This window comes from Brienomyrus brachyistius, unplaced genomic scaffold (genome assembly GCF_023856365.1).
Source record: "Brienomyrus brachyistius isolate T26 unplaced genomic scaffold, BBRACH_0.4 scaffold44, whole genome shotgun sequence".
Taxonomy (NCBI): domain Eukaryota; kingdom Metazoa; phylum Chordata; class Actinopteri; order Osteoglossiformes; family Mormyridae; genus Brienomyrus; species Brienomyrus brachyistius.
The window spans coordinates 25,293-51,455 of NW_026042319.1; the positions used below are offsets into that span (position 1 = coordinate 25,293).

Consider the following 26,163-nt stretch of genomic DNA (forward strand, 5'->3'; position numbering starts at 1 on the left):
ACAGACGTCAGTATTTGCAAAGGTTTCAAATATATTTAATGTATCCTCAGTTGCATATAAATAATTTGAAGGTTTATCATGTTTAGCGTCATTGTTATAACGCATAATAAGATTTTTGTACTACAAAAATATGATCGACAAATATCATTCAGTTCAAACAACGTACAGACAGGTGGATGACAATTATTATTCCATGAATCGTGCTTTATTTGCAGGTGCGTCCTACATATCTGGTACAAATACTAAAACTCCGAATATCCTGGGAAATAAATTCAACAGAAGAGCCAATCCATCTCCGAGGGGCGATTGTTGATGACATCCCAGTTTAATAGTGCAGGTCCTGGAACGTCACACCCCTGTTTAGAAAGGAGAACGCGCAGCTTAAGGGACTCGGCACTGTGCAAACGAGGCGTGTGTCACCGTCGTTCAGCTCGGGGGTGGCGGACCCGTCTTCTCTTAATGCTGTAATTGCATTGTTGCAATTTGTTTAAAAAATTTGCATCACCAGCCTTGCTGTCCTAGACTGCCTAAGGATATATAATAGCTAGTAGAACGAATGAACGAAATCAAAAATGGGTCACAAAAATCACTCGACAGGGAAAGCTATTGCACTGGGGTGATGTTTGTTTAAGAGACACAACAGTGGTAAAACTGGTTTTCAGCATGGTCGGCTCACCTGACTGGGGACCGCTCGTACCCTAGGTGGCCATGGGCACTGTGGTGGTCCGGCTGAGGGGACTGGGAAGCTTGCTGGTTATAGCAGTCACCAGCCAGCAGGGGGGAAGGCGACAGGCCCTGATGACGCAGCTCCTGGACAGCCTGCTCCCTGGCAGAGACAGCGTGTGATTGGCCGAAGAGACAAAATTCCACTTGTGATGTCACACCCCTGATCAGGTCTAAATAACACATAATGGTACCTTCACCAAGAGGCTGGGACAGAGAGCACAGGGAGCCAAGTCATTAATCTGTACACTAATGACTTGAGTGAGGGGTTAATTGGAAAAGAGGGGTGTTTAATGAGCTCATGTCAGTGCCTGACAGATGGGCTGGACCGCCGCCCACTCTGCAGAGCGTAGCCTTGCCTCTCCAAGCGTTCTGCCTCGAGTTGTTTCTTGGTCATCTTAAGGTCAGCCTCCAGGTGAGCTGACCAGGTTTTCAGATGGATCACCTCCCGGTTCTGGCTGCTCCTTTAGAAAGGCGAGAAGGGGCAGGGTGAACCAGGGAAGGTGTGAAGTTAGTGAGGGGACGTAAACCCACAACCTACTGGGTCAGTGGTGCTGCACTGAACTGGAGAGGGATAAGGGAAGTGTAGAGAATGAGAGAGAGAAGAGGACAGGGGGAGGAAAAGCAGGGACTTCAGATGGGCACGGTCGCAACCTAACACTAATCTGACACAGCAGCAGGACAGGCTGAGGACTGCTGATGAACTGGGAAACGGAAGGGTGTGGGATTGACGGTGCCGAGGTGCGTACGCCCTGCTCTCCGCAGCAGCAAGCTGGTCCCTCAGCTGCTCGATCTCCTCGCTCCTGTCCGGGGAGCTGAGATGCTGCTCCATCTCCATCCTGCAGCTGGACAGCAAGGTGGCCTCCAGGCTGCGCAGGGACAGACGTTCGCTGGACAGCTGTCTGCGCAGCAGCTCCACCTCCGAGCGGCAGGAGTGCAAATGGCGCTGCGCCTGCACGAGAATCACCACGGAAACACACGGACACACACACACACAGATTAGGTATCTATATCTTTGTGGGGACGCTCCACTACGTTCAATGGGCATTTACCCATTGGCATTTTTTTATTTTCTGATTGCATTGACAGATTTTTATAAAACTGAGTTTCCCTTTGTGGGGACCAAAAAAACTGCCCCCAACACGTCAAAATAACAGGTTTTTTATCACATGGCGGGTAATAAATACATGGCCGCACACATACATACGCAAACGAACACACTGCCTGCTTGCCATCATCCAGCTGACTGTTTTGACAACCAGCAACAGGGAAATTACTAGGCTACTAGGAATTAAAAATCAGCCAATCAGAAAGGGCACCCATGCCTAATCACGAGGGCCAAGCTGATTATGCGAATGGTCACTGTGTTGTATGGTACACAGTGGGATGGAGGAAAGCCAGATGCAGGAAGTGCACCCTGATGATGTCACTGATGACATCATGGATGACATCACTGACCTCCTGCAGCTTGGCTTCCAGGTCCTCCGCCCGGCCCTGGAGTCTCCGCTTCTCAGTCTCTGAGCTCAGCAGCTCCACATGCGCCTCCTCGGCAGCCGTCTCTGCCTGCTGCACCTCCTCCTCAGCACAGCGTCGGTCCTCCTGCAGCTCCTGGCATTCCTTCTCCTGGGGATGAGGGGGCACATGGCAATCTCCCCATCACCCTCCCAGCCTTATTTAGACACATATGATCCACCCACCTTTAAAGAGGACAAACCTGACTGCTGGGCCCAAGATTTTAATGGTTGGCATCGGTGTCAACTTTAATATTCTCTTTTTTCCATTTTCCATTGTCCATCTATGGTCGCTAATTGAGGTAAATCATTGTAACAGAGAGCCACTTCCACCCATTTCCTTCAAGAACCCGGACTGAGTGCAGCACCTCGACTTTGCGAGCGCTGAAAGATGACTGTTTGTAACGGCACTGTTACCTTGGCCACCAGGAGGCGCTGCACTCGGGAAGCATCAGCCACATAGCTCTGGATCTTCCTTTTGAGTTCCATCACCTCCTGATTGGAATCTTCCACCTTGAACTGCAGAGTCTGCAGACATGTGAAATCCAAAGTTACGTCCATTTTGGCAAATTAAAATTAGCATGGGTCAGCTTAAATACGGTCCACCCTGGGTGTACTGCTGTGTCTGGCAGCACTGGTGTGGTCTCCCTACTTGAGAGTTGAGGCGGGCCTTGTTCAGATTATCTTGGAGCTGTCTGTTCTCCCTCAGAGTCACTTCCTTTGCCTTCTGAGTTCCCTCCAGGTTCTGCTCCTGCTGGTCCTGCATCTCCTGAAGCCTCCTTGAGCCATTGACAAGGTCAAAGGTCAGAGGTCAGATAGCACACACCCTCCTCCCATCAAAAGAGCAATCCAGAAATATGTTTATACCTTACTGAGTCTTTTAGTTCCTCAACTGAGAGCTCCAGACATCTCAAACTCTTCTCCTTAAATAAGAGAAATACAATTAGTCTCCATTTGTCACATTTATACCCACATTCACATCAAAAGATGAAGAAGAGAAACAAACAATATGCTCAGGGCACCTTGTCATCCAGCTGTTGACTGGCCAAGGAATGCAGTTCACTTTTCATCTCCAGCTGCTGATTGGCTGAGGAGAGCATCTCGCTCTTCAACTCCAGCTCCCGACTGAGCGAAGAGAGAATCTCGTTTTTCGCCTCTAGCTGCTGATTGGCTGAGGAGAGCAGCCCGCTCTTCAGCTCTAGTTCCTGATTAGCTGAGGAGAGAAGCTTGCTCTTCAACTCCAGCTGCTCCTGTAGGTCTTCTCTGCTCTGGTTCAGTACATCTACCGAGGTTTTCTGAGTGGCGAGCTGCTGTCTGAGATCACTGAGCTGACGTAGCATGGATTCTGCAAAAAAAAAAAATGGACACAAGTTTGGCAATGACTGTCATTTTAATGTGATTAGCATTAAACTGTAATTAGGGACATTGACCAGGAAGAGTCCTGCGCCATTAGCTTTGAACAAGAGAATCTGGAGCCAAGCTCTTAAACTAATTAAACTTGTGAGGGTGGGCGGGATGGAGCCCAATCGTCACCGTTCTGCTCCTCCAGCTGGAAACTCCTCCCCTGGCTCCTGCGCAGCTCCGCCGTCTGGGTCGAGAGCTTGTTCTGGGTGTCAGTCAGAGCGGCTTCCATCTGGTTACTGGATAACCTTCATATCAACAGTGCTGCACGTCAGCACAACAGACAGCAGCACCGGCCATCGTCATAGAGACAGAGATATGCCACAGGGAACTTCTGCCGTAGCTTGTATTTGAAAATTTTCTCACAATTTGGCGAGGAGGGTGCGGGTGGGTGTATGTGTCTGTCTCTTGCATTGATGTTTTTCCTGCGCCTGTGTCTGGCAGTGTGTCTGTATCGGCATGTGAGACCATGCCCACCTCAGCATGCTGCACTCTGCATTGGCTCTGTTCAGCTCCTCCTCTGTGGCAGCCATCTTGAGGGCCATGGTATGAATCTCCTCTTCCAGGTTCATCGTGGCATCCCTCAGCGTGGCCTGCCTGTCCCTCTCCTCCGCTATCTCCTGCTCCAGCTGTGACACAAAACCGACGTGACGTGTGCCCTCATTAACTGAACAGCTGGGGGGGGGGGGTCTCACCTTGGAGATATTGTGATGCTGGTCCTCCACCCTCTGTTCCAGGTGTGCACGCTCACTGATGGAGGTCTCATGTGAGATCTGTGTAGGCAACATGGAGAGCAAACAGGGTTGTGAGCCTGGCACTGTGCGCTGCTGGGATACTGGTGTCCAGGGTTATGGCTCCTACTCATTAAGAGCCTCCAGGGGGAGCAGCTACCTTCCATGATCTCAGCTCCAGCTGCTCCTTGGCTGTCACATGATCTAAACAGTCCTATAATACAACCTCACCTTCAGCCTCTCCCTCAGACTGTTCCCCCTCTCCCAGTGGTCTGGCCTACCTTCAGCCTCTCCCTCAAGCTGTCCCCCCTCTCCTGGTGGTCTGGCCTACCTTCAGCCTCTCCCTCAGACTGTCCCCCCTCTCCCAGTGGTCTGGCCTAACTTCAGCCTCTCCCTCATGCTGTTCCCCCTCTCCCGGTGGTCTGGCCTACCTTCAGCCTCTCCCTCAGACTGTTCCCCCTCTCCCGGTGGTCTGGCCTACCTTCAGCCTCTCCCTCAGACTGTTCCCCCTCTCCCTGTGGTGTGGCCTACCGTCAGCCTCTCCCTCATGCTGTTCCCCCTCTCCCGGTGGTCTGGCCTACCTTCAGCCTCTCCCTCAGACTGTTCCCCCTCTACCGGTGGTCTGGCCTACCTTCAGCCTCTCCCTCAGACTGTTCCCCCTCTCCCTGTGGTCTGGCCTACCTTCAGCCTCTCCCTCAGACTGTTCCCCCTCTCCCGGTGGTCTGCCTACCTTCAGCCTCTCCCTCAGACTGTTCCCCCTCTCCCAGTGGTCTGGCCTACCTTCAGCCTCTCCCTCATGCTGTTCCCCCTCTCTCCCGGTGGTCTGGCCTACCTTCAGCCTCTCCCTCAGACTGTTCCCCCTCTCCCTGTGGTCTGGCCTACATTCAGTCTCTCCCTCAGGCTGTCCCCCCTCTCTCCCTGTGGTCTGGCCTACCTTCAGCCTCTCCCTCAGGCTGTCCCTCTCCATAGTCATGCGCCGAAGGTCAGCCGCTGCTTCATCCCGTTCAGATCCCACACGTTTAAGAATGTTCTGGGCCGTCACACTGCTCCTTGGAGAACTGGTCTGCTTCGACCTCAGGAGCTCCCGATGGAGCTGAGCTATCTCCTCCTGGGCCTTGGCAGGGGGAGACGGAGATGTCGGAGGTGAGCCAGAGATCCTCATGAAGGAAGTCCTCTTTCTGGTTAAACCTGACCCAGATGATGCCCCCTTGATAGGTCTCACCTGCTGGTATAACATGGCGGTCTTATCGCGGTCAGCAGTGAGGACCTTCACATTACCCTGGATCTCTGACAGGTGCCGTTCATATTTCCCCAGCATTCCATGCATCTCATCCCTTTCCCTCATGATCTGAATCAGCTCGCAGTCATAGCTGCCCCCCTATGTGGGAAATGGAATGAACATGTATAATCTAATCACAGTAAGTAGCAGCTATCACTGCTATGAATCAGAGCTTCTTTACCTTTACGCAGGGCTGTCTGGTTGGGCTGCGGCTAATGTGGGCCCCCTTATTGGGGCTGCAAGAACGGCGGCTTCTCAGCATCCCCTGCAGAATGTCAAATTCCTGTTTGTTGCGGCCCCATTCTTCTCCCCCACGACTCTAAGCCCAGTCCAGGGTCTCTACCTGCAGGCAAAACTCACTCCCACAATGCATCACTCCCCATCATGACGCACCAGGGCTGCACGTCCACTTTATTCACTAATTAAAGTAAAACTGAGTTTCAAACCTCACGCTAACTAGAACACTAACCTGTTACCCTCAAAGTGTCCTCAACAGGGTAATTACACAAATCAAGAAATTGCACTGTAATATCAATACACTGGAGGAGCTGTATTGACTCCAAGCTCTCCTGTGAACATTGTCAGTAGGTTTCCTTTGGGCTTGTTGCCGGCAGTGGCTCCTACACCTTTCCTCTCTCGCTTCCGGTGACCCACCCACGTGATCCACTCAGGCGATCCACCCAAGTGAGCTCCAGGCACGGTCGCTGGCTCACGGTCGCACAGCTGCTGCGGTGATGCTGCTTTGCTGCACACGCAGGTCCTTCTTATGTATCCCTGAAGAAGACAGACGCACAGGAATGACAGGACAGGAATGCCACTGCGTTGCTCACTTTGCGTTACAAAAGAACACGTACTTCGAAAAATGAACAGGAATCTTACCTGTGTGTTTTGCTTATATTGTTTCTGCGGTGGTTATTTTCACATGAAAGGTCAGAGAGCTCCTCGTAAGCATGCTTGTTATGCAGTTTCCTGGTCAAAAACAAAAGAATTTGTTGCCAGGCAATATTCAGTTCTATTATGTTAAATCATAGCCTTTCCGTGCGAGTGTGAATCTGTGTAATACACCCAGCTGCTTTGGCCTCTGTCACAGTGTAACACTTGGCTCCACTGAGTTGCTTGCAATAATGAATGGGCTTTTCTCTGTGTGCTGATAAACAGTGCAGGTTGGCATGGTAACCAAACCCCTCTCCTCCCTGCAGCCCTAACCCTAACCAGACAAAGCAGTGTGTAATGGCACTGGAAAACAAAGCAGTGACAGCAATCTGCTGAAACTTAAAGTTTGTCCACAAAAATCTACTTTTTTAAAAATATACAGATACCGCAACTAACAGCACTCCAACAGTCTGAAAGGTTCTGTTACATAACTAGATAATCATTAAACACTATAAAGTTTATGACAGGATATACGGACAATGAATCTGTTCATCCCACAGCCCAGCTTTCTATCCAACATGGGAGTAGCTTCTGTTCTCCTTTACATCAGTTTTACAAACCAGACTCTCATTTGCATGCTGGAACGTAAGAATGAGGAGTATCTGATGAAAGTCTACACTAATGCATATGTATTTGCTGCAGGTAGAAGTGCACGTGCACTAGCGCGATTATGGTGAGCCTTTCCCATTACGCGCTGGAAATCAGGTCGCAGCCAATCAGCTCCGCGCTCTTTCGTCCTGGTTTGTTTTGGAGAGTGTCATGGAAACACGCCTGGCGCGGAAAGCGAAAATTTCGCTTCCAAGCACGTGGAAATTTAATTGGTCGCGTTAAGAAGCCGTCAAACTCGGTACTGTGCAACCGGCAGCGGATCAAAATTTTCTCTTCTGTTAATCCCGTTCACTGTGTGTAGACAAGTCCTTTCTGATTTTTGCAAACGTATGTTTTTTTTCTTGTGTTTAACCATTACACTACATTCTGATTGGTGACTAATCGATCGCACTTGCCCTTTTTATAGCTGACTTGCAGTAGTAGTGTAATCACGGTAATTACCAATGACTATCACCGAAATGCGTACATATCAATATCGTGCATTCACGAGTGTAAGGAATAAAATTACTGCACATGTAATATGGACAAGCTGGTATGGTAGTTGGATGGAAATTGAAAGCTTGCTGTTCTCACTCCAAACACTAGGTGGTGCTAGTTACTAGGAAGCAGATCTTTGACCGCAGAAGTGTGTCGCCTTAGTGTCGGTCCGGCTGTTCAACTGCAGGTTTTTAGTTCGCGTAAAGGGAGCTTTAAACATTGCTAACTGCCGTGCAATGATAATACGGCACGTAAAAACGCAATTAATCCGACAGAGGAGTACGTTTTCGGCTCTTTTAGACGCAAGCTTTAAGTCAGGCGCCGTCCTCAAGTCTCTGTCCACCAATATATACGAAAATCTGGCCCTAGAGGACTGGATACAGGAGCACGTGGATCTGGAGAGCCGGAGCCTTTTGCTCCTATGGAGGAACATGCCGGCCGCCGTCATCGGGAGGCACCAGAACCCCTGGCAGGAGTGCCACCTTGGGCTGATGAGGGAGAAGGGGATCCCGCTGGCCAGGCGGCGCAGCGGCGGCGGCGCTGTTTACCACGACCTTGGCAACATCAACATGACCTTCTTCACGTCCAAGAAGCAGTACGATAGACAGAGAAACATGCGCACCGTCACTTCGGCTTTGAAAGACCTGCGGCCGGGTTTGGACGTACGCGCTACGGAGAGGTTTGACATGTTGCTTAACGAGCAGTTTAAAATATCCGGGAGCGCCGCTAAGTTGGGCAGGACAGCCGCGTACCACCACTGCACCTTGCTTTGTGCAGCGGACCGGTCTTTGCTAAGTGGAGTGCTAAGGAGCCCCTGTCAGGGGATCAAGAGCAACGCCACACCAAGTGTACCTTCCCCTGTGAAAAACCTCACCGACGAGGATCCCACCCTGGACTGCGAGATCATAATGGATGCCGTGGCCAACCGCTACATTAGAGATTCTGGGTTAAATGGCCCCCTGATTCTGATTGACCCCACAGACGAACTCTGCCATCCCGGTATCCACAGACTGACACGAGAACTTCAGACATGGAACTGGGTGTTCGGAAAGACACCGAAGTTTACGATCGACACTTGTTTTGACATCCCGCATGAGGCAGTGAGGCCAAAAGTTATGCTCAACATGGAGGTGAAGTACGGCATTATAGAGAAGTGCAGGATTGAGGTTCCTTCAGATTGGCTCCCCCTTCACATGTGTGAGGAGTTCAGCACACTTCTAGTTGGCAGTAGGTTCTGTCCCAGTGACATTGCAGCACTTTTTGTGGCCGTTTCCAGGGCGAATCCCCAGACCTGTGACCTACAAGCCAAATTGAACCTTTTGTGTACCAAGCTTACTAATGTAATGTAATGTAATACAAAGAAAAATACATACTAAACTTTATTCTGTTCTACTATCCAGCCCTACTTTTCATCCATTAAGTCGCCAATGTATAGAACCATAGATTATGCCCCACTAGTAATATTTAAAGCTGTTTACTTCTGTACTATATTCAGTATATACATTTACTTCATATTACAACCAATTTGACATCTTAATGAAAAATAACGACCTTTGTCCACAACTGAACACATGGCATTTGGTTAATAATATTACAGGCACTTTTTCTTGGTATTGTAGAGTCCATCCCTCAAGTAGTATAATCCTACAACACGAATAGCAGATCAGCTGTTGACAGACTTCTGTACTGGGAAAACACATTTTCCTTTCACTCCCTCCATAAATACAGTCCATGTCAGAGAGCTTTTGCGGCCATAGCAGCCTGGGGCTAAGATGATCTTGTATGTTTTGTATGGAAGACATCCACCGTGGTCTCCTGACATTGTCTCAGGTCAAAGTCACAATATCCGACAGTGAATCGGCCCTGTAAAAATGATATGACAGACCAGTGTTAAATATATTTATTTCCTTTAATCTAGAATAAAAATACCTAAGTAAATGAATATGCTCATTACACCAGAAATAGATAAAAACACAGTTGCTCAAGCCTTGCCTTTGGTTTCTTAAAGTAATCAAGTCCTCTTCCAATCTTGATAATCCACCCATTATTGAATCTGTGGAAATGACCGTACTTATGTAAAGAATTTCAGAAATCTCGACAATAGTAACATTTGCACTTGCAGGGACAGTAATGCTGTTTTATTATGAAGTAGCACAGAAGACCTAGACCTTATTGGTTGATTCCATATTTCAATGAGGATGAACAGAACGTAAAAACAGACTCACCGGATTTCCCGGTCGTGAATGATGGAGGAATACTCAATGTCTAGGGTCACTCCAAAAGTCTGCAGGGACTGCTTGATTTCGGTGAGAGCGTTTAGCTGCTGAGAGGAATTCTCACCCTATTCCAGCACCATTGGAACATGGAACATTTGAAATAAATGTACAAAACCTAAATGATTCACACATATTGTCCAGGAATTTTAGGTGGTGGGTAACAATGTTACTAGCGGTTCAGCCACCGAGTGTCTGGAAATGCTTACATCGTCCTGGGAGGTCAGGAGGTGTATCCTCTTCACTTGGCATGGGGCCTTTTGTAGCATCTCGCAGAACCGCAGGAAGTTGTACAGCTGAAATAAGACGAGCATGCAATGCTGAAGAACAGTTCATGTAAGATCCTGTCATTTCTACAAAGAAATCAGTCTCTTTGCAGCAAATGGAAAGATTACCTGGTGGATGTGTCTGATGTATGGATCTTCCACCCACACCTCTGTCAGAGTTTCGCTGATGTATGGCTTGAAGAGTGTCTCATAGCTGAAGCCTGTGGCATCCTCTGTGATTTTAATTTGTTCGTGATATTTACCCTCTGGTGGGAAAAAGTACATAATGTACATAATGTATGAACAATTACACTAAACAACAATAAATTCTCAAATAAGAAAAGGTTATTAGCACTAAAAACAGCCCACGTTTCTCTAAAACATACGGTACCTTCTTTCTCTCGGACCAGATGCGCTTTTATCTGTTCTGCTCGCTCCATATACCCTCTGATCTTCTCCCTGTAATGCGCCTTCTTCGTCTCATCCTTGAGCGCTGCAGAAGTCGTTACAGGTTTAGGTTATCCAAAAAACAAAAGCTCTCTGAGGTTTGAAAGGGATGTGAAGAACAGCAGCATAATTTTGGGGAATTTTACTTTGTCGAGATTTAAAACATACCTTTTAGCACGTCCAGCAGCAACTGGATTCCTTCTTGGTAGCAAACTATGGACTCCTGGAAGCGGCCGATATTGTCCAGCTCCACGGCTCTCTTGAGGATGGAAACAGCGGACGCCTCCATGCCGGGAACATTGTTTTGTGTCATAGTTTTTTTTTATTTTTATTGCTGGATACCAGATACAGAAATCGGAGAATTAAATAGGGTAGTCAGAGTACTCCTAAAAACATTCAGGCACTACACTCCATAGCCTGTTGATAAGAATATACATATTATTCAATCTCTGGCTTGATTGATTGTAGGATAAGTTTATTACTATACAGCATTCGTGTTTAGCATTATTATTGCTTAATTGTTTATTGTTTTCCAGATCTGCTAAAACCCACCGATGATAAAGTTAAGTACTGTTTGACTTCCTGGTTTGTTGTATGTGCTCCGTATTAAAAGTTCCCCCGGAAACCTTGGCGGTTCCAGGTTGACATCCCGGTAAAGGTGAATAATCTTAACAACATTTTAAAAGACGAAAACTGACACATATTTCATACAGTTGGATGTTAAAATTGAGGACGTACAATTTAGATAGTATCTAACGATAATATTGTTCGCAAAATAATGTCCTATAATTTCATGATATAAAATCACACAAGGAACTGATTTTGACGGAAATCGCGATGTGGCGGGGATTGTGAAGTATATGGAATTTTAACGCGTTTCTTGTGAACTATCAGAACAGTTGAAATGAAAATAAAACTAATACTTAACAATTTGTCTGTGTTATCTTGATGTACTGTTTAATTTATTTGTAGCATCTTTATTAAGTATCTGGACCTTTCAAAGAAAACTTTTGAATTTTCGTTTTGTTGTCTTTCTTGAAGAGATCTGTTTTCGTGTAAAGCGTTATGTTTCAGTTATACGATTACGTGACCATTTTCACACCTTGGTTGGACCGCTTCTTAAACATAGCATACTTAAACCTTAACGTGTCTCATTCATGTTATGGTGCCTAGAGAGAGCTATTTCATTGCAGGTAAACTGTAAATGACAGCAATAATAAGACAATGGTCTTTCCCGTACAGTACTACCCAGCTAGCATTGGTTCGTTGGGCCGACGTTGGCTGTTGGTCGTTATGTCGATGGTCAAAAGCGGACGTCGACACAACGTCTGGCCAACGTAATGGTCTACAAGAAAATGATCAAAGTTATCTAAAAAGGGAACAAAAAGACACATACTCAAATTTTCCAAATTCAATTTATTATATTGTCTTAAAATAAATTTTACAAGGGATATGAAATATTAACATCCCCATAAAATCTAACTTTTTACATGTACAAAGTTCCGAGGTACCAAGTAAAACTGACATCAAGAAATACACAGCATCTTGAACATCAGGCATTACCCAGGATGACATCAACATCCCAGATACATGTAATATAGAATGTCTGAGGTCACAACTTGCTGCCTATAATTTATTTCAGGTAACCCTTAACATTCCAGTTGTTATGATAACAGCTATGTTAACAGGACATTGATAAATAATTCAACTCAGCAGTAACAATGAAAAATGAACATCATTAAATTACCATTTGCACTACAAATGGCAGCCCACATTCCTACTTTCACCTCAGAGTAGAAGTCTTATTTACTTGTATTCACCATGGCCTTTGGAGAGCCATTTTTGTGTAAGTAAAAGTCCCACAAGCTATAAACAAGCACCACAGCAGGAGCATACAACCCTTGCACCACCCACCTGCTTCCATGAGGGCGTCCAGTCACCGCTGACTGGTCGGCCATTACCTCACCCTGGTTGCATGATATTCAACCCGACTTGCTACAGTGAGGTATCCAAATTAGGGAATTTTTTAGAAGCTACAGCTAAGCAACAACATTTAAATAACAATAATAAAAAAACCGTAAATGCTCTAACAGCAGGATTTACATGAATTGTTTTATAATCCTGATGCTAAACGAATTTATAGTACTGTATATGTTTTCTGAAAGGGACTTGAATGTATAATATATTAAGACGAGATGATTTATGAAACTAACACCATTATCATGAAATATAGCAGCAAATAAATGACTCACCGACAACTTGCTGCCAAAGGTGTGGATCAGGTGAAGGTTTAAGGAGCAGTGAGAGAATTTACATACTGTCAGCTATTTTGCTAACGTCAGCTCCAGCGACGTAGCTTTTAGATAATTAACTCGCTATTAAAATTATTATAAGAGAAAACTCATGAAACTGTTTGCTCAGAATTTGCACAATAATAAATTTGAATAATTGTACTAAATAATTTGAATATTCGTGTTTTTAATTCGAACTTTACCCCTGTAATTGTGTGCATACTGCACGCATGTGTCTTATGTTGCACTGTGGACCTGGGAAAGCGGTGCCTTGGACCACATAATACTTTTGTATGGCTGGCACGACAATAAAGTCCACTTGACTTGACTTGACTAATATTAACTAGAAATATACTAAAATTAGGAACGCCCCTCGTTCCCTTCGTATGCAGATGGTCGCGAACCACGAGGTTGATGGCATTCTTAAGCGACAATTTTTCATTGTACCTGGGACTAGTATACTGTGCATACAAATAATGTATTTATTTGTTGTTTTGTACATCGTCATATGTATTTCGGTCCTAATAAAACACTTGTTAATGTTTAAATGTTTTACTAATTGAACATATGTGCTGGTACTTGTAGTCCAAAAGCAAAGGAAGACTACAAACAATTTGACTGAATTTATAACGAGACTCAGTATGATTTGATACTTCAAACACAATCTCAGCATTACAATATAAGAACACTGTACATTATATGCATTGTTTGTGACATACTTTTTGAAAGCATACGAGTTTCAGTCTACAAATCCGTTACTATCGCGGTTACTACAAACCCGTTACTATCGCAAACGTCATTTTTGTGCGCTGACTCGCACTGGAAGCAGCGCGTGCGCATTTCTCAACGGCGACCATATGCGCTGCTGATGTGCGAGCGGCGGCAGGGAAAGACGAAGGGAGTATTTGGTTATTGAATTTACAACGCGTGGACAATGGGAAAGAAGCAGAAAAAATCCGCCGATGACAGGTACAAGGCTTTTCCTAAGATGATTGTTATAGAGTGTGTTAGGTTAACAGCGCGGATAGAGGAGATGTTAGAAAACGGGCAGGTGTAACATCTGGTAGCTAGCGGCTAGCTAACGTTATCTGGTTCTGTTTGCGAGGCCTTCAAACCGAGTTCATGTTTCTGTCATTGTCCGTGCCAAGGAGTGGTCTGTTATATTTCATTCCATGAGGCTGTTTTGCTCATCAGCTGAGTGTTTATTTGCCTGTGGCGCTTGGTACGGTAAACTGAGATTAGATGATAAATACTAACTCATACTCGTCCATGGAGTAACATCATGCAGGCAGGTCCTTAACGGCTGTTACAGTCCCGTGTTATCGCACCAGGGGTGATACGCACAGCCTGTCCCTCCACGAAACAACTTCTGGGCTCCGTGTCATTGTCCCTCGCCCGCGGTATCGTTTGTCACCTTCGCGGCTGCCCACCCATAAGTCCAGGCGGCCGCTTCGGAGCTGTTATTCGGTGTCACTCTCTCACAAGCGCTTATTATTCTCTCCCACCTCTTCTCTGGGTTTTTCAATGCCGTTTTCCAAGTGCTGTCTTGTGTTTGTGCGCTTCCAGTTTTGCGATGATATTCTCTATTAAACCGTCACCTTTTTGCGCGTCTTGTGTTCCGTTACCTCTGCAAGTTGGGGACGGTTATCAGGCATGGTATTTTATGAGGTTTGAAGGGAGGCATTCTCCAGCCTCTTTTTAAACACCATAAATATCTAAGCTTTTGTATTTAAATATTGTTTTGTGTAGAATAGGGCTAATTCAGAAGCATGTTGGCCGTGAGGTCATTATTTGTATGGTTGTGGCGGTGACTGCTGAGTGAGCGGTAAAGCTGAGCTTCAGAACCAAATTTCAGCTAAAAGCCTCCCAGTTACAAACTGGTCACTTTAGGATAGAAGGAGAACTGGACACTGTAGGATTGGTATTACTAGGTACCGGCAGATCAGCATGTTGACTGAAGTATATGTGTAAATACGGGCCAAAATGCTTCTCATTTCTCTATGCAGAAATGACACGTCTGATAGTTTTTTCTAATGGGAATAATTTCTTACTTTTTTGCCAGCCTGTGCCTTTTGCCTTCAGTGGTTCTGTCAAACTTATCAGATTCACCCTATGTTTTCTCACAGAAGCATCCGAACACCCCACTTAACTAGGTACCAAAATAAAGCTGGAGGTTCGTAGGGAAATCCCATAGCCCACAGCAGAAACCCACCGTGGAAATGAAAGGGAGGGCTCGAGTGAGGGGACCCCCTGGTAGCCATATCTCAAAATCCATTAAAGAAAATCCCTTGAAAAGTTTTGTGTCTTTATTTGGCATCAGAATAAAACCTGATATCGGGTTTTATGATTCAGGGTGTGGGACCCAATAATGCTATAAAGGGTAGTGAATGAAGTATTTGTAACCAAAATGTTGCTCGTTTGATTTCTGTTTGGCCCCATTATTCTTTGCCATTTCCAGTTTATTTTTCAATATGTAGGTTTCTCTGTATCAGTTCAGCATCCCACTACAACAAGCCCAGTAAGGTATTCTCAGTGCCTGCTGTGATTTACAAGCCCAGTAAGTTCCTAACATGTAATGCAAAAGCTCTGCACTTGTATGACAATCAATGTGTAATGTTACCCGAGATCTGCCACACATTTTAAAGGTAGCTTTTATAGTTGTTGGAGAATGTTCTCCGTGTTGTCTGTTGTGATATCCTCTTCATTTCCATGTCATGCTGTTTTGTAAACAGCTTTGTTCCCTGATCTACTTCTGCACATCAGTTTCTACCAAATAATTCATGTTTTTGTCTCCCTGTCACATTGCAGTTATTCTGTTTATAGCGATTATGGCGTGTAATTGTCCGTGTACCACGGCCCTCACTAGGAAAAGTGCTTTGAAGGTGGATGCTTAATTATCTTTGGTTTGAGGGTTCATTTCCTGTTACTGGTTGCTTTCTTTGTTATGCAATGAGATTAACGTTCTGGCTGCGTAACGTTTTGTGATGTCCGAATTGTCAGACCATGTGATTGTGATATTCTGCTGGGGGTGGGGGGGGGGTCGTTTAAAGGCTATCCCCAAGCCCACATGTGGCTTATGCTGAATGAGCTGTAGTGTCAAACTTCAGGATGTACCCCCCTCCCCCCCCCCCCCCCCCCCCCCCGGCCGGATCCAAAGACATGACCACTGCCAGCAAAGTCCGCGTTCATCACTCTCTCTGATTATTGAATTCCGTAGGAACCAACTTTAGTAGCTGGATGCTTAATGCATTCAGAAGGAGGAAGTGGTTGCTGGGATCGCTGAGCTGTTAATTGATTATGTTGAAGTGCTCTGGTTTGTTGCCACGGTGACACCCACGCCATGATGGCCAGTGCTGGGGGCATCTATTCTGAAATGGGCCAGCCAACACTGCTGAAAAAACATCTAAAACGTCTAGGTCCACTCACTCTTGACTTTTTTTTCTTCTAACCCTTTTCTGTGTAAAATCCTTTGTGATATAAAAAAATAATAATAAATAAGGCACAGTTTCAGTTTGTGTTTCTGCGCCTTATGGGTGTAATTGGGTCATATAAGGTTGTCGTCAAAATTTCTGTTGAGAAGGCAGTTCCCTTCTCCCTTTGGATTTGGGTAACTTTGACCTAGTGTCTAACCTACCACCATCCATGTTAATTGGCCAATGCTGGTTTCATCATCCACTCTTTATGGCTGGGAGAGGGTGGAATTCTGCATTGCCATTGGCTCCAGCTGCTGATGCAACAGGCATGCAATGGGCGTCCATCTTCCCTTTTATAAAAGCCGGTCGGGTTGGGGGATTTCAGTCGCTGGTTTGGATCATCCTCAGGTAAGCCTTGCGCGATCTTTACCTGTCTGCATGCGCCCTTCATTCTCCTCGGCTTTCCCAGTGCTCAGCATGTGGAGTACTATCATACCGACGTTCCCCAAAGCCTTAACATGCGACAGTAGCGGCTGCCCACTGGCCCTTTCCATTCCCTGCCTTTCTCTCTGTGAGAGGTGTAATGCAGTCTGGGCATGCTGTTCATAAAATTGTGTGTGGTCTGGGCTCTGGAAAATTGCGACATGTTCTGAGATTCCAGGCCCCTTCGTACTGCTGACTGAGCAACGGTGGTAACTGCTGCCTAAATGAGGTCGGAAGGGGCAGGAAGCTTAAGAGTTCAGTCTGGAATGTAACCCTACCTTTCTGAGCATGGGCCACAGCCAAGGAGGGGACGGGGTTGGATGATTAGACTTGTAGCCTGAGCCAACGTGCATGTGTAGCAGGTGGGGTGGGAGGGGCTTCTATGTTTTAGACACACCCCTCGTGGGTCTAATTAGGTCATATCAGGTTGTCGTCAGGATTAGGTTAGGTTAGGTTTCTCAGCTGATCTGATCCCAGTTCACATAATCAAAAGCCTGAAGAGTGACTCTATGTAAACGCAGTCTGGTGGACGTGTTTGAGTTCCCGCTTCATTGGTACCTGCATTAGCTTTCTGCAGCCACAGCAAGTGCAGTTAGAGTGTGTTGAAATTCAACATTTCCTGAGTATGAAGTCCCGGTCACACAGATGAGCCCTGTAGTAAAAGTTAATTACAGTAAGACAGTTTTTGTGTTCATTTTTTAAATATAAATTTAACTGTTATATCGGTATTGCTGCTAGTAAGAATTGTATGCAAGTGCAAAAAAAAGAGACTTGTATATGATGTATAAACACAAATCCAAATCGCAAATTTTTAATTACTAGAGATGTTTTAAGGATAGTAAATGATGTTCTATACATAGTCTTGGAATGAATTATATTTTTTCCCCATAAGAAGTATTGGCTATAGCTTCTCTGTATTCATGTTTGTGCCTTTTGAGTTAAGCCAGTTACACATGAATTATGTGGTATACAGTTGGTGTACATGGATCAGTCAACTTACCTGTTCATTTTTTGTGTTTTTAATTGTTGTTTTTGTGTGTATGTTGTCCTTCCAGTTAATCATGAGGGACTGATTATTAATCCTCAATGGCTCCAATGGGAAGTATTGTTGTTGGTCTATAGTCAACAAAATATGTGATGTCTATAGTCAACAAAATATGTGATGGTTTTTCAGTGCCAAAGACGGCGAGATCGACATAGACGCCCTTGCCGCTGAGATAGAAGGTGCTGGTGCCACAAAGGAGCAGGCCAAGGCCAAAGTGAAGAAGAAGAAGCCTGGGAAGAAGGAGGACTTTGAGTAGGTCCCACCTCACTTGCTTTCGGGTCAAGGCACTAAACTAAGAGGGGTGTGGGCGTGCTGGTCATCCAAGGCTCTTTTTCTTCTCTGTTCTCCAGCGAGGAGGAGATTCTGAGGGAACTCGAGGAGCTGTCTTTAGAAAACCAAGGAGGAAAGTCTAGCAAAGAGGCAGCTTCAGGCAAAGTATGTCTCCATGTCCTAACATGGCATTTCCAGGTTACTGCCATTATGGCAGTTATCCCTAATGTGGGACTGAATTGCGAGACTGAACCTTGCAAGGTCTGTTTGGAGCTTTCAGCATTCGTCAGAGTATTTCGGGCTGCAATTTTACGTTTAGGGTCCTTTTTTTTTTTTAAGAGTTCAGCTCTGTAGAATGACTCTTCCCACTCTGTCTATCAGCAGAAACCCGATGCCACAGACGATGCGGAAGCTGAGCCGGTACCTAGCAAGGCTGATAAGAAGATGCGGAAAGGGAAAAAGGCCAGCGTTGACGAGGAGAGTGGTCAGGAAGCTGCAGGTCAGGGTGACTTGGGGAATGGAGGTGACCAGCAAGGTCAAGCGGCAACGGCTTCTGCCGCCTCTGCTGCTTCAGACTCTGAGAATGAGGGCTCAAAGCCAGGGAAGAAAGCGAAGGGGGCCAGGAGGGACCTCTCTCAAGATGACGACGCTAGAAGTGATCAGAAAGGAGGAGACGGAGGTGACGACGATTCGGACGATGACTCCTCCCAGTCTCAACAGCGGGCCCAAGTCCAAAAGAACCAGAAAGGGAAGGCAAAGCCGATGGGCGGAGGCGAAGAAGATGCCAGCGATGAAGACGACGGAACATTCAAGATGAAAACAGCTGCCCAGAAGAAGGCAGAGAAGAAGGAGAGGGAGCGCAAGAAAAAGGAGGAAGAGCGAGCCAAGCTGAAGAAACAGAAGGATAAGAAGGAGAAGCCTGAGGAGAAAGAGAAGGAGTCAGCCACAGAAGTGACATCAAAGAAAGATGTCTCCAAGAATAAGGAGCCGACAGCCCCCGTGACAGCGGAGGCGAAGAGTCAGGAGTCAGCCGTGGCCGAGGAGCAGGACAGAGTAGATGAGGGTGAGCTCCCTTCATGAATTTCACGCAGGCTTATGTGAGCTTCGTACTGTCTGTGTGTAGATGAGAACCAGGTGTTGATGTACTGCATCTCATGTGTTTCAGACGAGGGCGAAGGGGACAAGAAAAAGAAAGACAAGAAGAAAAAGAAAGGGGAGAAGGAGGAGAAGAAGAAGGGGCCCAGCAAGGCGACGGTGAAAGCCATGCAGGAGGCACTGGCTCGCCTCAAAGAGGAAGAGGAGCGGGCGAGGCAAGAGGAGGAAGCACGACGACGATGGCTGGAGGAACAGGAGGCCAAGAGACAGGAGCAGGTAAGCTAGTGGGAGGAGGGGCGGGTTGGACTGGCCAATTGTTGCATAGCCAAAGGCTTAATGGGTGCAGAATAATTAGCGGTGCTAAAGTCATGTTGTCTTTCAGGAACGATTGGAACAGGAACGGAAGGAGAAGAAGAAGCAGAAGGAGAAGGAAAGGAAAGAACGTCTGAAGAAGGAGGGCAAGCTGCTGACTAAAGCCCAGAAGGAGGCCCGAGCCAGAGCGGAGGTCACGCTCAAACTGCTGCAGGCACAGGGTGGGCGTCCTGGGGCGAGCAGGGCACATGGGGGCAGAGTGAGGTGCTGGCTGTGTAGAGTACAGGAGATGAATGGGGTTAAGGAGCTGAAATATGAAGGTACTGGATGTGTTGGCAAACCAATAAGTGGGAAGGATGAATTGTAGGTTGGCTACACATAAGTAGTATACAAGAGGCTACGGGAGATCATTCTGTGATTGTTTTTGGGTGTGGGGTAGCCCAGTCGGTGCTTTCGGGTGCTAGTTGTACTTGGGCATCCGACAGAATGACGAGAATTTCGACCCACCGGCATTATGCCATCGCTTTGCAGGAGTAGACGTGCCATCGAAGGATGGCGTGGCAAAGAAGAGGCCCGTCTACTCAGACAAAAGGAAAAAGAAGACAACAGCACAGACCCCAGATGGTGAGTCTGTCTCAGCCTCTATAGGACGTTTGGCGAGATGAGTTCAGGCCGTCTGTCCGTCTGCCTGTTATATTTAACGTGTCGTCTCCAATTTCACTCCTTCACATAGAAGCCCCAGAAGCCGCTGAGCTCGCCTCTCCCACATCCGAAACGGCCGAACCAATTTGCGCTGACGTGGAGGTGGATGCGCCCCCACAGGAGGCAGGTCGGTCTCTTCTGATTCTGAAACGCAGGAGAAATTATTGCGTTTCCTTTGGTGTTTGGTTTAATTTTGTTGGTGTGAGCTTTTGCACCACAGGTCAGCATCTCTCTTCTCTACAGTAAAAGACGAGAAACCAGAGATAGCTGACCTGGATGACTGGGAGGCAATGGCCAGTGACGAGGAGAAGGGTATGTTGGTTCCCTATGCTTTCCATTCTTTATGTTGCTGTGGAGACCATTATCTGCACGTGGAATGGAGAATTAGCTGTATCACAATGTCTGCTAAAACCTCATCTGTAGTCACTTCACTGTGGCTGTCTGTAGATCTGGGCACGTGTGTTTTAAGAAAATATCCAGGGAGAATTTTGAAGTAAACTTTGGTCTAATTGGACTTGGAAAGTCATGGAGCCTGTGATGGATTTTATGCTTGACTTGCTTGTATATTTGCTAATGTTAATTCCAAAGTATTTATTTATATTTGCAAGTGGAAAATTAAGCCAACAGAAAACACTGGACGAAAAATACATTTAAAGCCAGGCATAGCTAAACTATATGCGTCGGTGGTCTTTTCGCCAGAGATGAAAAAGGTCCACATTGAAGTGAAGGGGACGTCACAGAAAAAGACCCAGCCTGAAGAGGAAGATGAGGGCAGTGAGGAGGAGGAAGATGATGAGGATGATGATGAGGAAGAAGAGGATGATGATGAGGAAGAGGAGGAAGATGAAGATGAAGAAGAGAGCGAGGAAGAGGATGATGGGAAGCAAGAACCACGCAGTAGGAAGAAGAGTGGGCGAGGGGCTAGCTCAGAGTCCAGCAGCGAGAGCGACTCAGATGATGGTCGCACCAAGGAGGAGAGACTGTACGACAAGGCCAAACGGCGCATTGAGGTACAGCATGCCCTCTAGTGTGTGGGAGGTAGTATGGCACGTGAAATGTCAACAGGCAGTGTACTGCATCGTTTAACACCAGGATGCCTTACATGGTACTATCCACAGTATACAAACAGATTTAGCCTACTGTTCAGAAACTACTCTGTGGTTTTTCAGAAACGGAGACAGGAAAACCTGAAAAACATCAACCTGGAGAAGCTCCGAGCCCCGGTGGTCTGTGTGCTGGGGCATGTTGATACAGGGAAGACCAAAATCCTCGATAAGGTCCGTCTCCCTGGGATATGGGGGCTTGAGTCCCTCGTGTGTGAATTTGTGGGGTTAACCTTGCCCTCTCTTTGCATCAGCTGCGGCACACGCATGTTCAGGACGGGGAAGCTGGTGGCATCACACAGCAGATTGGGGCAACCAATGTCCCCCAGGAGACCATCATCGAGCAGACCAAGATGGTGAAGAATGTAAGAGCACGGACAGACGCACGCACGCACGCATGCACAGAGATGCTGCCAGCTTGCCATCGTCCAACTGACTGTTTTGACAACCAGGAATAGGCAAATTTTGTAGGTTACTAAGAATTAAAAATCAGCCAATCAGAAGGTGGGAAAGTGTAGCCATACTCAATCACCAGGAACAAGCTGATTATACAACATGGTTCTGTCTCCGCAGTTTGACCGGGAGAACATCAAGATCCCGGGGATGCTCATTATCGATACACCAGGACACGAATCCTTCAGGTGAGCGTGTGATTGGCTGAAGACTTGTTTTCCTGGAATAAGAGGGGGGGGGCTGTCCCGTGTTCCATTTCCATCTGTTTGAATTTCAGTGGGTTGTTGTTGGGGATCAAACGTTTCTTTAAAATAATGTTTGCATGGAAGTCCTCGTAAGTACAGGTATGTGCTGCTGTCTGACGGAGCTGCTCTCATTACTTGCAGTAATTTGAGAAACCGGGGCAGCTCCCTGTGTGACATCGCCATTTTGGTGGTGGACATCATGCATGGGCTGGAGCCCCAGACCCTGGAGTCCATTAACCTACTCAAAGAGAAGAAGTGTCCCTTCATCGTGGCCCTGAACAAGGTGGGTGGACCTGGAGTGAACTGGGCAGGGTGCTGGTTCAGCAGTGTCGTGGGGTCGTCTTGACTGTGTTTCATCCATGTAGATTGACCGCCTGTATGACTGGAAGAAGAGCCCTGAGACAGACGTAGTGACCACATTGAAGAAGCAGAAGAAGAACACCAAAGATGAATTTGACGAACGAGCCAAGGCTGTGATTGTTGAGTTTGCTCAGCAGGTCTGTGGAACCCGTGGAACCCGTGGAACCCAAGGCCCGTGGGCTCCGTAGAACCCGGGGATCCCTCGGCCCATGGGTTTATCATCAATCATGCAGCAGGGAGAGAACTGGACCTTGGGAGTGGTTGCTTTTCTCCTCAAGAGAATCTGAGCATTGAATGAAATTCAGTTTTAGGTTCAAATGCCTTTGCTTGTGTCTGTGGCTGTTGCTGATGTGCTTCGTCTTTCCCCAGTTCTGCCTCTGAAGTGTCCTTTCCATCTCAGGGCCTGAACGCTGCACTCTTCTACGAGAACAAAGACCCCCGCACGTTCGTGTCCCTGATCCCCACGTCGGCCCACTCCGGTGACGGCATGGGCAACCTGATCGCCCTGCTGGTGGACCTGACCCAGAGCATGCTGGCTCGCCGGCTGGCTCATTGCGAAGAGCTCCGGGCCCAGGTCATGGAGGTGAGCTTCTGCGCTGGAGCGCCGAGGCCAGACGGGAAGGCCAGAAGATAAGTGTGTGTTTATTTTTACGTATTTTATTATACTTCTTGCCCTCCCCCCAAAGGTAAAGGCACTCCCAGGCATGGGAACCACTATAGATGTGATCCTCATTAACGGGAGACTCTGTGAGGGTGAGACGATCATTGTCCCGGGCGTGGAAGGTCCTATTGTTACCCAAATCCGGGGGCTTCTGGTGCCCCCACCCCTCAAGGAGCTGCGTGTCAAGGTAACGGCATTTGGGAAGTTCTGCTCATTTAAGACACGGATCCAGAATTGAAGCAAACGTGCGAGTGGTGCGTGTGCCCATGTGCCCTGACAGAACCAGTACGAGAAGCACAAAGTGGTGTCCACAGCCCAGGGGGTAAAGATTCTGGGGAAGGACCTGGAGAAGACCCTCGCTGGGCTCCCCCTGCTGGTGGCGGAAAAGGAGGACGAGATCCCCGTCCTGCGGGTACGGTCACCACGGAAACCCTTCTCCCCCCACCCCCTTGACCTTGTTTCTTCTCCAAGCATGCCTCACACGCCTCCCCTCTCCGTACCTGGCGCAGGACGAGCTCATCCGCGAGTTGAAGCAGACGCTGAGCTCCATCAAGTTGGAGGAGAAGGGAGTGTACGTGCAGGCATCTACCCTGGGCTCTCTGGAGGCCCTGCTGGAGTTCCTGCGGACGTCCAAAGTACCGGTAAGCTGGCGCCCACACGCGTCTGCGACAGAAAGGCCACCAAATGTCATTGCATGTGGCAGGAGCCCCAGACTGACCAGAGCTGCCAATTGTACGATTTCAGTATGCTGGCATCAACATCGGCCCTGTTCACAAGAAGGACGTCATGAAGGCTTCCACCATGCTGGAACACGATCCACAGTACGGTCAAGGCTGGGGGCGTGGGTGCAGGGGGGGGTTATGTTGCAGACAAAAATGCGGGCTTGTTATGTTGGTGTGGTGTGATTTTGAAACAATTGGGTTTGAACTGTAACCGAATAGTTGAGTTCACGACCCTTGTCCAACCCTCTACTCCTGACGCAGGTTCGCTGTGATCCTGGCATTCGACGTGAAGATCGAGAGAGACTCCCAGGAGTTGGCTGACAGCCTGGGGGTGCGCATCTTCAGCGCCGAGATTATCTACCACCTGTTTGACGCCTTCACCAAGTACCGAGAAGACTATAAGAAACAGAAGCAGGATGAGTTCAAGTATGTTGCACTGATGGATTGAATGGATGGATGGATTGAATGATGGATGGATGGATGGATGGATTGAATGATGCATGGATGGGGGGGTTGGTTACAAAGACTCATGACGTGCAAAGTTATTCTTAAAGCACCAGAGAGAACTGTGCAAATCAGGTATTTCTGAGTATGATGAGTATTAATATGAATATTAATGTGCTAGTACTAGCTGCAGTAGTATTAATACTAATAACACCCCCCCCCCCCCCCAGGAATGTAGCGGTGTTCCCCTGCAAAATCCGTATCCTGCCCCAGTTCATCTTCAACTCCCGCGACCCCATCGTTATGGGTGTCTCTGTAGAGGCCGGCGTGCTCAGACAGGGTACCCCCCTGTGCGTGCCCAGCAAAGCGGTATGCCTCCTCTCCCCACCCCCCTGACACATCCCACCCCCACCAATCACCAATCACAGCAGTTACCTTCACACTTGAACGTACACCTACCTTTGTCCGTCTTTGTGTTTGCCCAGTTCGTGGACATCGGCATTGTCACCAGCATAGAGAACAACCACAAGGCCGTGGACAGTGCCAAGAAGGGCCAGGAGATCTGTGTGAAGATCGAGCCCATCCCTGGCGAGTCCCCCAAGATGTTCGGGCGGCACTTTGAAGCAACCGACATCATCGTCAGCAAGGTATCGCCCTTTCTGGAGTCATCTGCGTACGAGTTTGGTGGGATTTTGACCTTTTAAATTTTACAGCCGGCTTAAACATTCCATACCACTCTGTGTGTTTGTCTTTCAGATCACCAGGCAGTCCATCGACGCTCTGAAGAACTGGTTTAGGGATGAGATGCAGAAGTCTGACTGGCAGCTGATCATGGAGCTGAAGAAGACCTTTGAGATCATCTGAGCAGAGGAGGAGCAGCTATGCTCAGTTTTTTGAGATGGCCACACACACACACACACACACACACACACACACACGGCCAGATGATCACAAGCCCCCCACCCCCACCCCAGATTGTGGGGGGGGGGGGGGGAGGGGGGCACGGAATCCAACGTATCAGAAAGACAAGGGGAAGATGAAGCGTTTTCTATGAGAAACCGAACTATTTTCCACTGTGTTTTACAGTGATGTTTTACAGCAGTTGCATACTTCCAACGTGCCTGTTCCCATTTAGTATACTTTTAATTTCTCTACAGGCTGCCACTCCATTCCCTGTAATTCAAACACTGACCACTTGGCAGGCTTGAGGACCGGGGGACGATGGGTGGGGAAGGGGGCCGTCTGTGTGGTGGGTGGGGGGGGGAGAGCAGCCCTTCACAGATAGCCTCACTTTTCAATGATTTATTGGCTTCTTGTCCTGGTTTTTTCAATTGTTTCTTTTTAAAGTTCTGACCAGGTAAATCCTTTTTGTAATTCAACTCCATCGTCATGGCACCTACCCCCCCTCGCCTCCCCCATCCCAAAACAATCTTTCCCTGCAGGCTCCAAAACCCCTTTGGACTGGCTTATGCCTGTTGGTGTGTTTTTATAGTGGATGATTTATTTAAAATGTTCCCTTCACCTCCAGCGTTTGACATGTACAAGAAGGTTCTGGAATGACACCGGTCTGCAGCCCCTTCCTGCTTGTACAGTTTGAAATGGTTAAATGAATGGGGATAAATGATTGAACTAAGCCAAACTGTAATAATTTCAGTGAAAATAAAGTGCGGAAGTTGCTGATATTTGCTGTCATCCTGGTTCTGGGTGCGGAACCGGTCAGGGACTGGTCTTGCTTCTCAGCTGCACGTTGGATGCCTCAGCGTCGAGGTGTGAGGTCACTTCCTGTTCTCAACATCCGGTTGTGTGAAGGTAAGACGCTCGATTGCTTATGGCGGGGGTACGCGATTATTTTTCCCTGTGATCCACATTCTATCAGCGACTTTTTTTTTTTTCGGGGGGGAAACTTTGCTAAGT

The 26,163-nt window shown here is 47.4% G+C and overlaps 4 protein-coding genes across 8 annotated transcripts; 2 read left to right on the forward strand and 2 right to left on the reverse strand.

Moving 5' to 3' along the window:
- Positions 1-13: 13 nt before the first annotated feature.
- On the reverse strand, positions 14-7,291 carry tsga10 (testis specific, 10). Of its 4 annotated transcripts, XM_048999317.1 has the most exons (18): positions 7,057-7,291; positions 6,525-6,614; positions 6,300-6,419; positions 5,827-5,910; positions 5,589-5,744; positions 5,301-5,480; positions 4,331-4,408; positions 4,113-4,264; positions 3,768-3,883; positions 3,257-3,579; positions 3,102-3,157; positions 2,887-3,013; positions 2,652-2,762; positions 2,182-2,346; positions 1,473-1,675; positions 1,083-1,187; positions 677-826; positions 340-462 (listed from the first exon to the last, which is right to left on the reverse strand). In XM_048999317.1, the coding sequence occupies exons 4-18, from the start codon at positions 5,905-5,907 to the stop codon at positions 417-419; spliced, it is 2,049 nt and encodes a 682-aa protein (XP_048855274.1). In that variant the 5' UTR covers positions 5,908-5,910; positions 6,300-6,419; positions 6,525-6,614; positions 7,057-7,291; the 3' UTR covers positions 340-416. The 4 variants fall into 4 exon arrangements, with proteins under 4 accessions (XP_048855275.1, XP_048855274.1, XP_048855273.1 ...); XM_048999318.1 differs by lacking the exon at positions 7,057-7,291 and having other exon boundaries at positions 14-356; positions 6,525-6,798; XM_048999316.1 differs by lacking the exon at positions 7,057-7,291 and having other exon boundaries at positions 6,525-6,798.
- A 483-nt stretch (positions 7,292-7,774) lies between these two features.
- Positions 7,775-9,059, forward strand: lipt1 (lipoyltransferase 1). Its single transcript, XM_048999400.1, has one exon. The coding sequence runs from the start codon at positions 7,901-7,903 to the stop codon at positions 9,011-9,013; it is 1,113 nt and encodes a 370-aa protein (XP_048855357.1). The 5' UTR covers positions 7,775-7,900; the 3' UTR covers positions 9,014-9,059.
- A 63-nt stretch (positions 9,060-9,122) lies between these two features.
- mitd1 (MIT, microtubule interacting and transport, domain containing 1) lies at positions 9,123-11,531 on the reverse strand. Its single transcript, XM_048999402.1, has 7 exons — positions 10,819-11,531; positions 10,595-10,696; positions 10,333-10,469; positions 10,147-10,233; positions 9,890-10,005; positions 9,657-9,717; positions 9,123-9,527 (listed from the first exon to the last, which is right to left on the reverse strand). The coding sequence occupies exons 1-7, from the start codon at positions 10,961-10,963 to the stop codon at positions 9,432-9,434; spliced, it is 744 nt and encodes a 247-aa protein (XP_048855359.1). The 5' UTR covers positions 10,964-11,531; the 3' UTR covers positions 9,123-9,431.
- A 2,248-nt stretch (positions 11,532-13,779) lies between these two features.
- On the forward strand, positions 13,780-25,931 carry eif5b (eukaryotic translation initiation factor 5B). 2 transcript variants are annotated; one of them, XM_048999295.1, is made up of 24 exons: positions 13,780-13,910; positions 18,012-18,134; positions 18,233-18,317; positions 18,534-19,215; positions 19,318-19,523; positions 19,630-19,780; positions 20,091-20,183; positions 20,293-20,388; positions 20,505-20,573; positions 20,961-21,271; positions 21,431-21,538; positions 21,619-21,729; positions 21,938-22,005; positions 22,204-22,345; positions 22,428-22,559; positions 22,823-23,005; positions 23,109-23,270; positions 23,364-23,495; positions 23,593-23,724; positions 23,828-23,904; positions 24,067-24,231; positions 24,480-24,618; positions 24,735-24,896; positions 25,006-25,931. In XM_048999295.1, the coding sequence occupies exons 1-24, from the start codon at positions 13,876-13,878 to the stop codon at positions 25,111-25,113; spliced, it is 3,672 nt and encodes a 1,223-aa protein (XP_048855252.1). In that variant the 5' UTR covers positions 13,780-13,875; the 3' UTR covers positions 25,114-25,931. The 2 variants fall into 2 exon arrangements, with proteins under 2 accessions (XP_048855252.1, XP_048855253.1); XM_048999296.1 differs by having other exon boundaries at positions 18,537-19,215.
- Positions 25,932-26,163: the final 232 nt, after the last annotated feature.

What these genes read in the sequence shown, in the direction of transcription:
- lipt1 (XM_048999400.1), top strand. Translation starts at nt 7,901, where the DNA reads ATGATAATACGGCACGTAAAAACGCAATTAATCCGACAGAGGAGTACG.
- tsga10 (XM_048999317.1), bottom strand. Translation starts at nt 5,907, where the DNA reads ATGCTGAGAAGCCGCCGTTCTTGCAGCCCCAATAAGGGGGCCCACATT. An exon ending in AGCGCCTCCTGGTGGCCAAG is followed by an intron (nt 2,347 to 2,651) that starts GTAACAGTGCCG and finishes CCTCATCCCCAG; the next exon opens with GAGAAGGAATGCCAGGAGCT. An exon ending in GAGGCAGAACGCTTGGAGAG is followed by an intron (nt 827 to 1,082) that starts GCAAGGCTACGC and finishes TGTCTCTGCCAG; the next exon opens with GGAGCAGGCTGTCCAGGAGC.
- mitd1 (XM_048999402.1), bottom strand. Translation starts at nt 10,963, where the DNA reads ATGACACAAAACAATGTTCCCGGCATGGAGGCGTCCGCTGTTTCCATC. An exon ending in TCCTGACCTCCCAGGACGAT is followed by an intron (nt 10,006 to 10,146) that starts GTAAGCATTTCC and finishes GTGCTGGAATAG; the next exon opens with GGTGAGAATTCCTCTCAGCA. An exon ending in ATTCACGACCGGGAAATCCG is followed by an intron (nt 9,718 to 9,889) that starts GTGAGTCTGTTT and finishes TCATTTCCACAG; the next exon opens with ATTCAATAATGGGTGGATTA.
- eif5b (XM_048999295.1), top strand. Translation starts at nt 13,876, where the DNA reads ATGGGAAAGAAGCAGAAAAAATCCGCCGATGACAG. An exon ending in AAGAGGCAGCTTCAGGCAAA is followed by an intron (nt 18,318 to 18,533) that starts GTATGTCTCCAT and finishes TCTGTCTATCAG; the next exon opens with CAGAAACCCGATGCCACAGA. An exon ending in TGCGGACGTCCAAAGTACCG is followed by an intron (nt 23,725 to 23,827) that starts GTAAGCTGGCGC and finishes GTACGATTTCAG; the next exon opens with TATGCTGGCATCAACATCGG.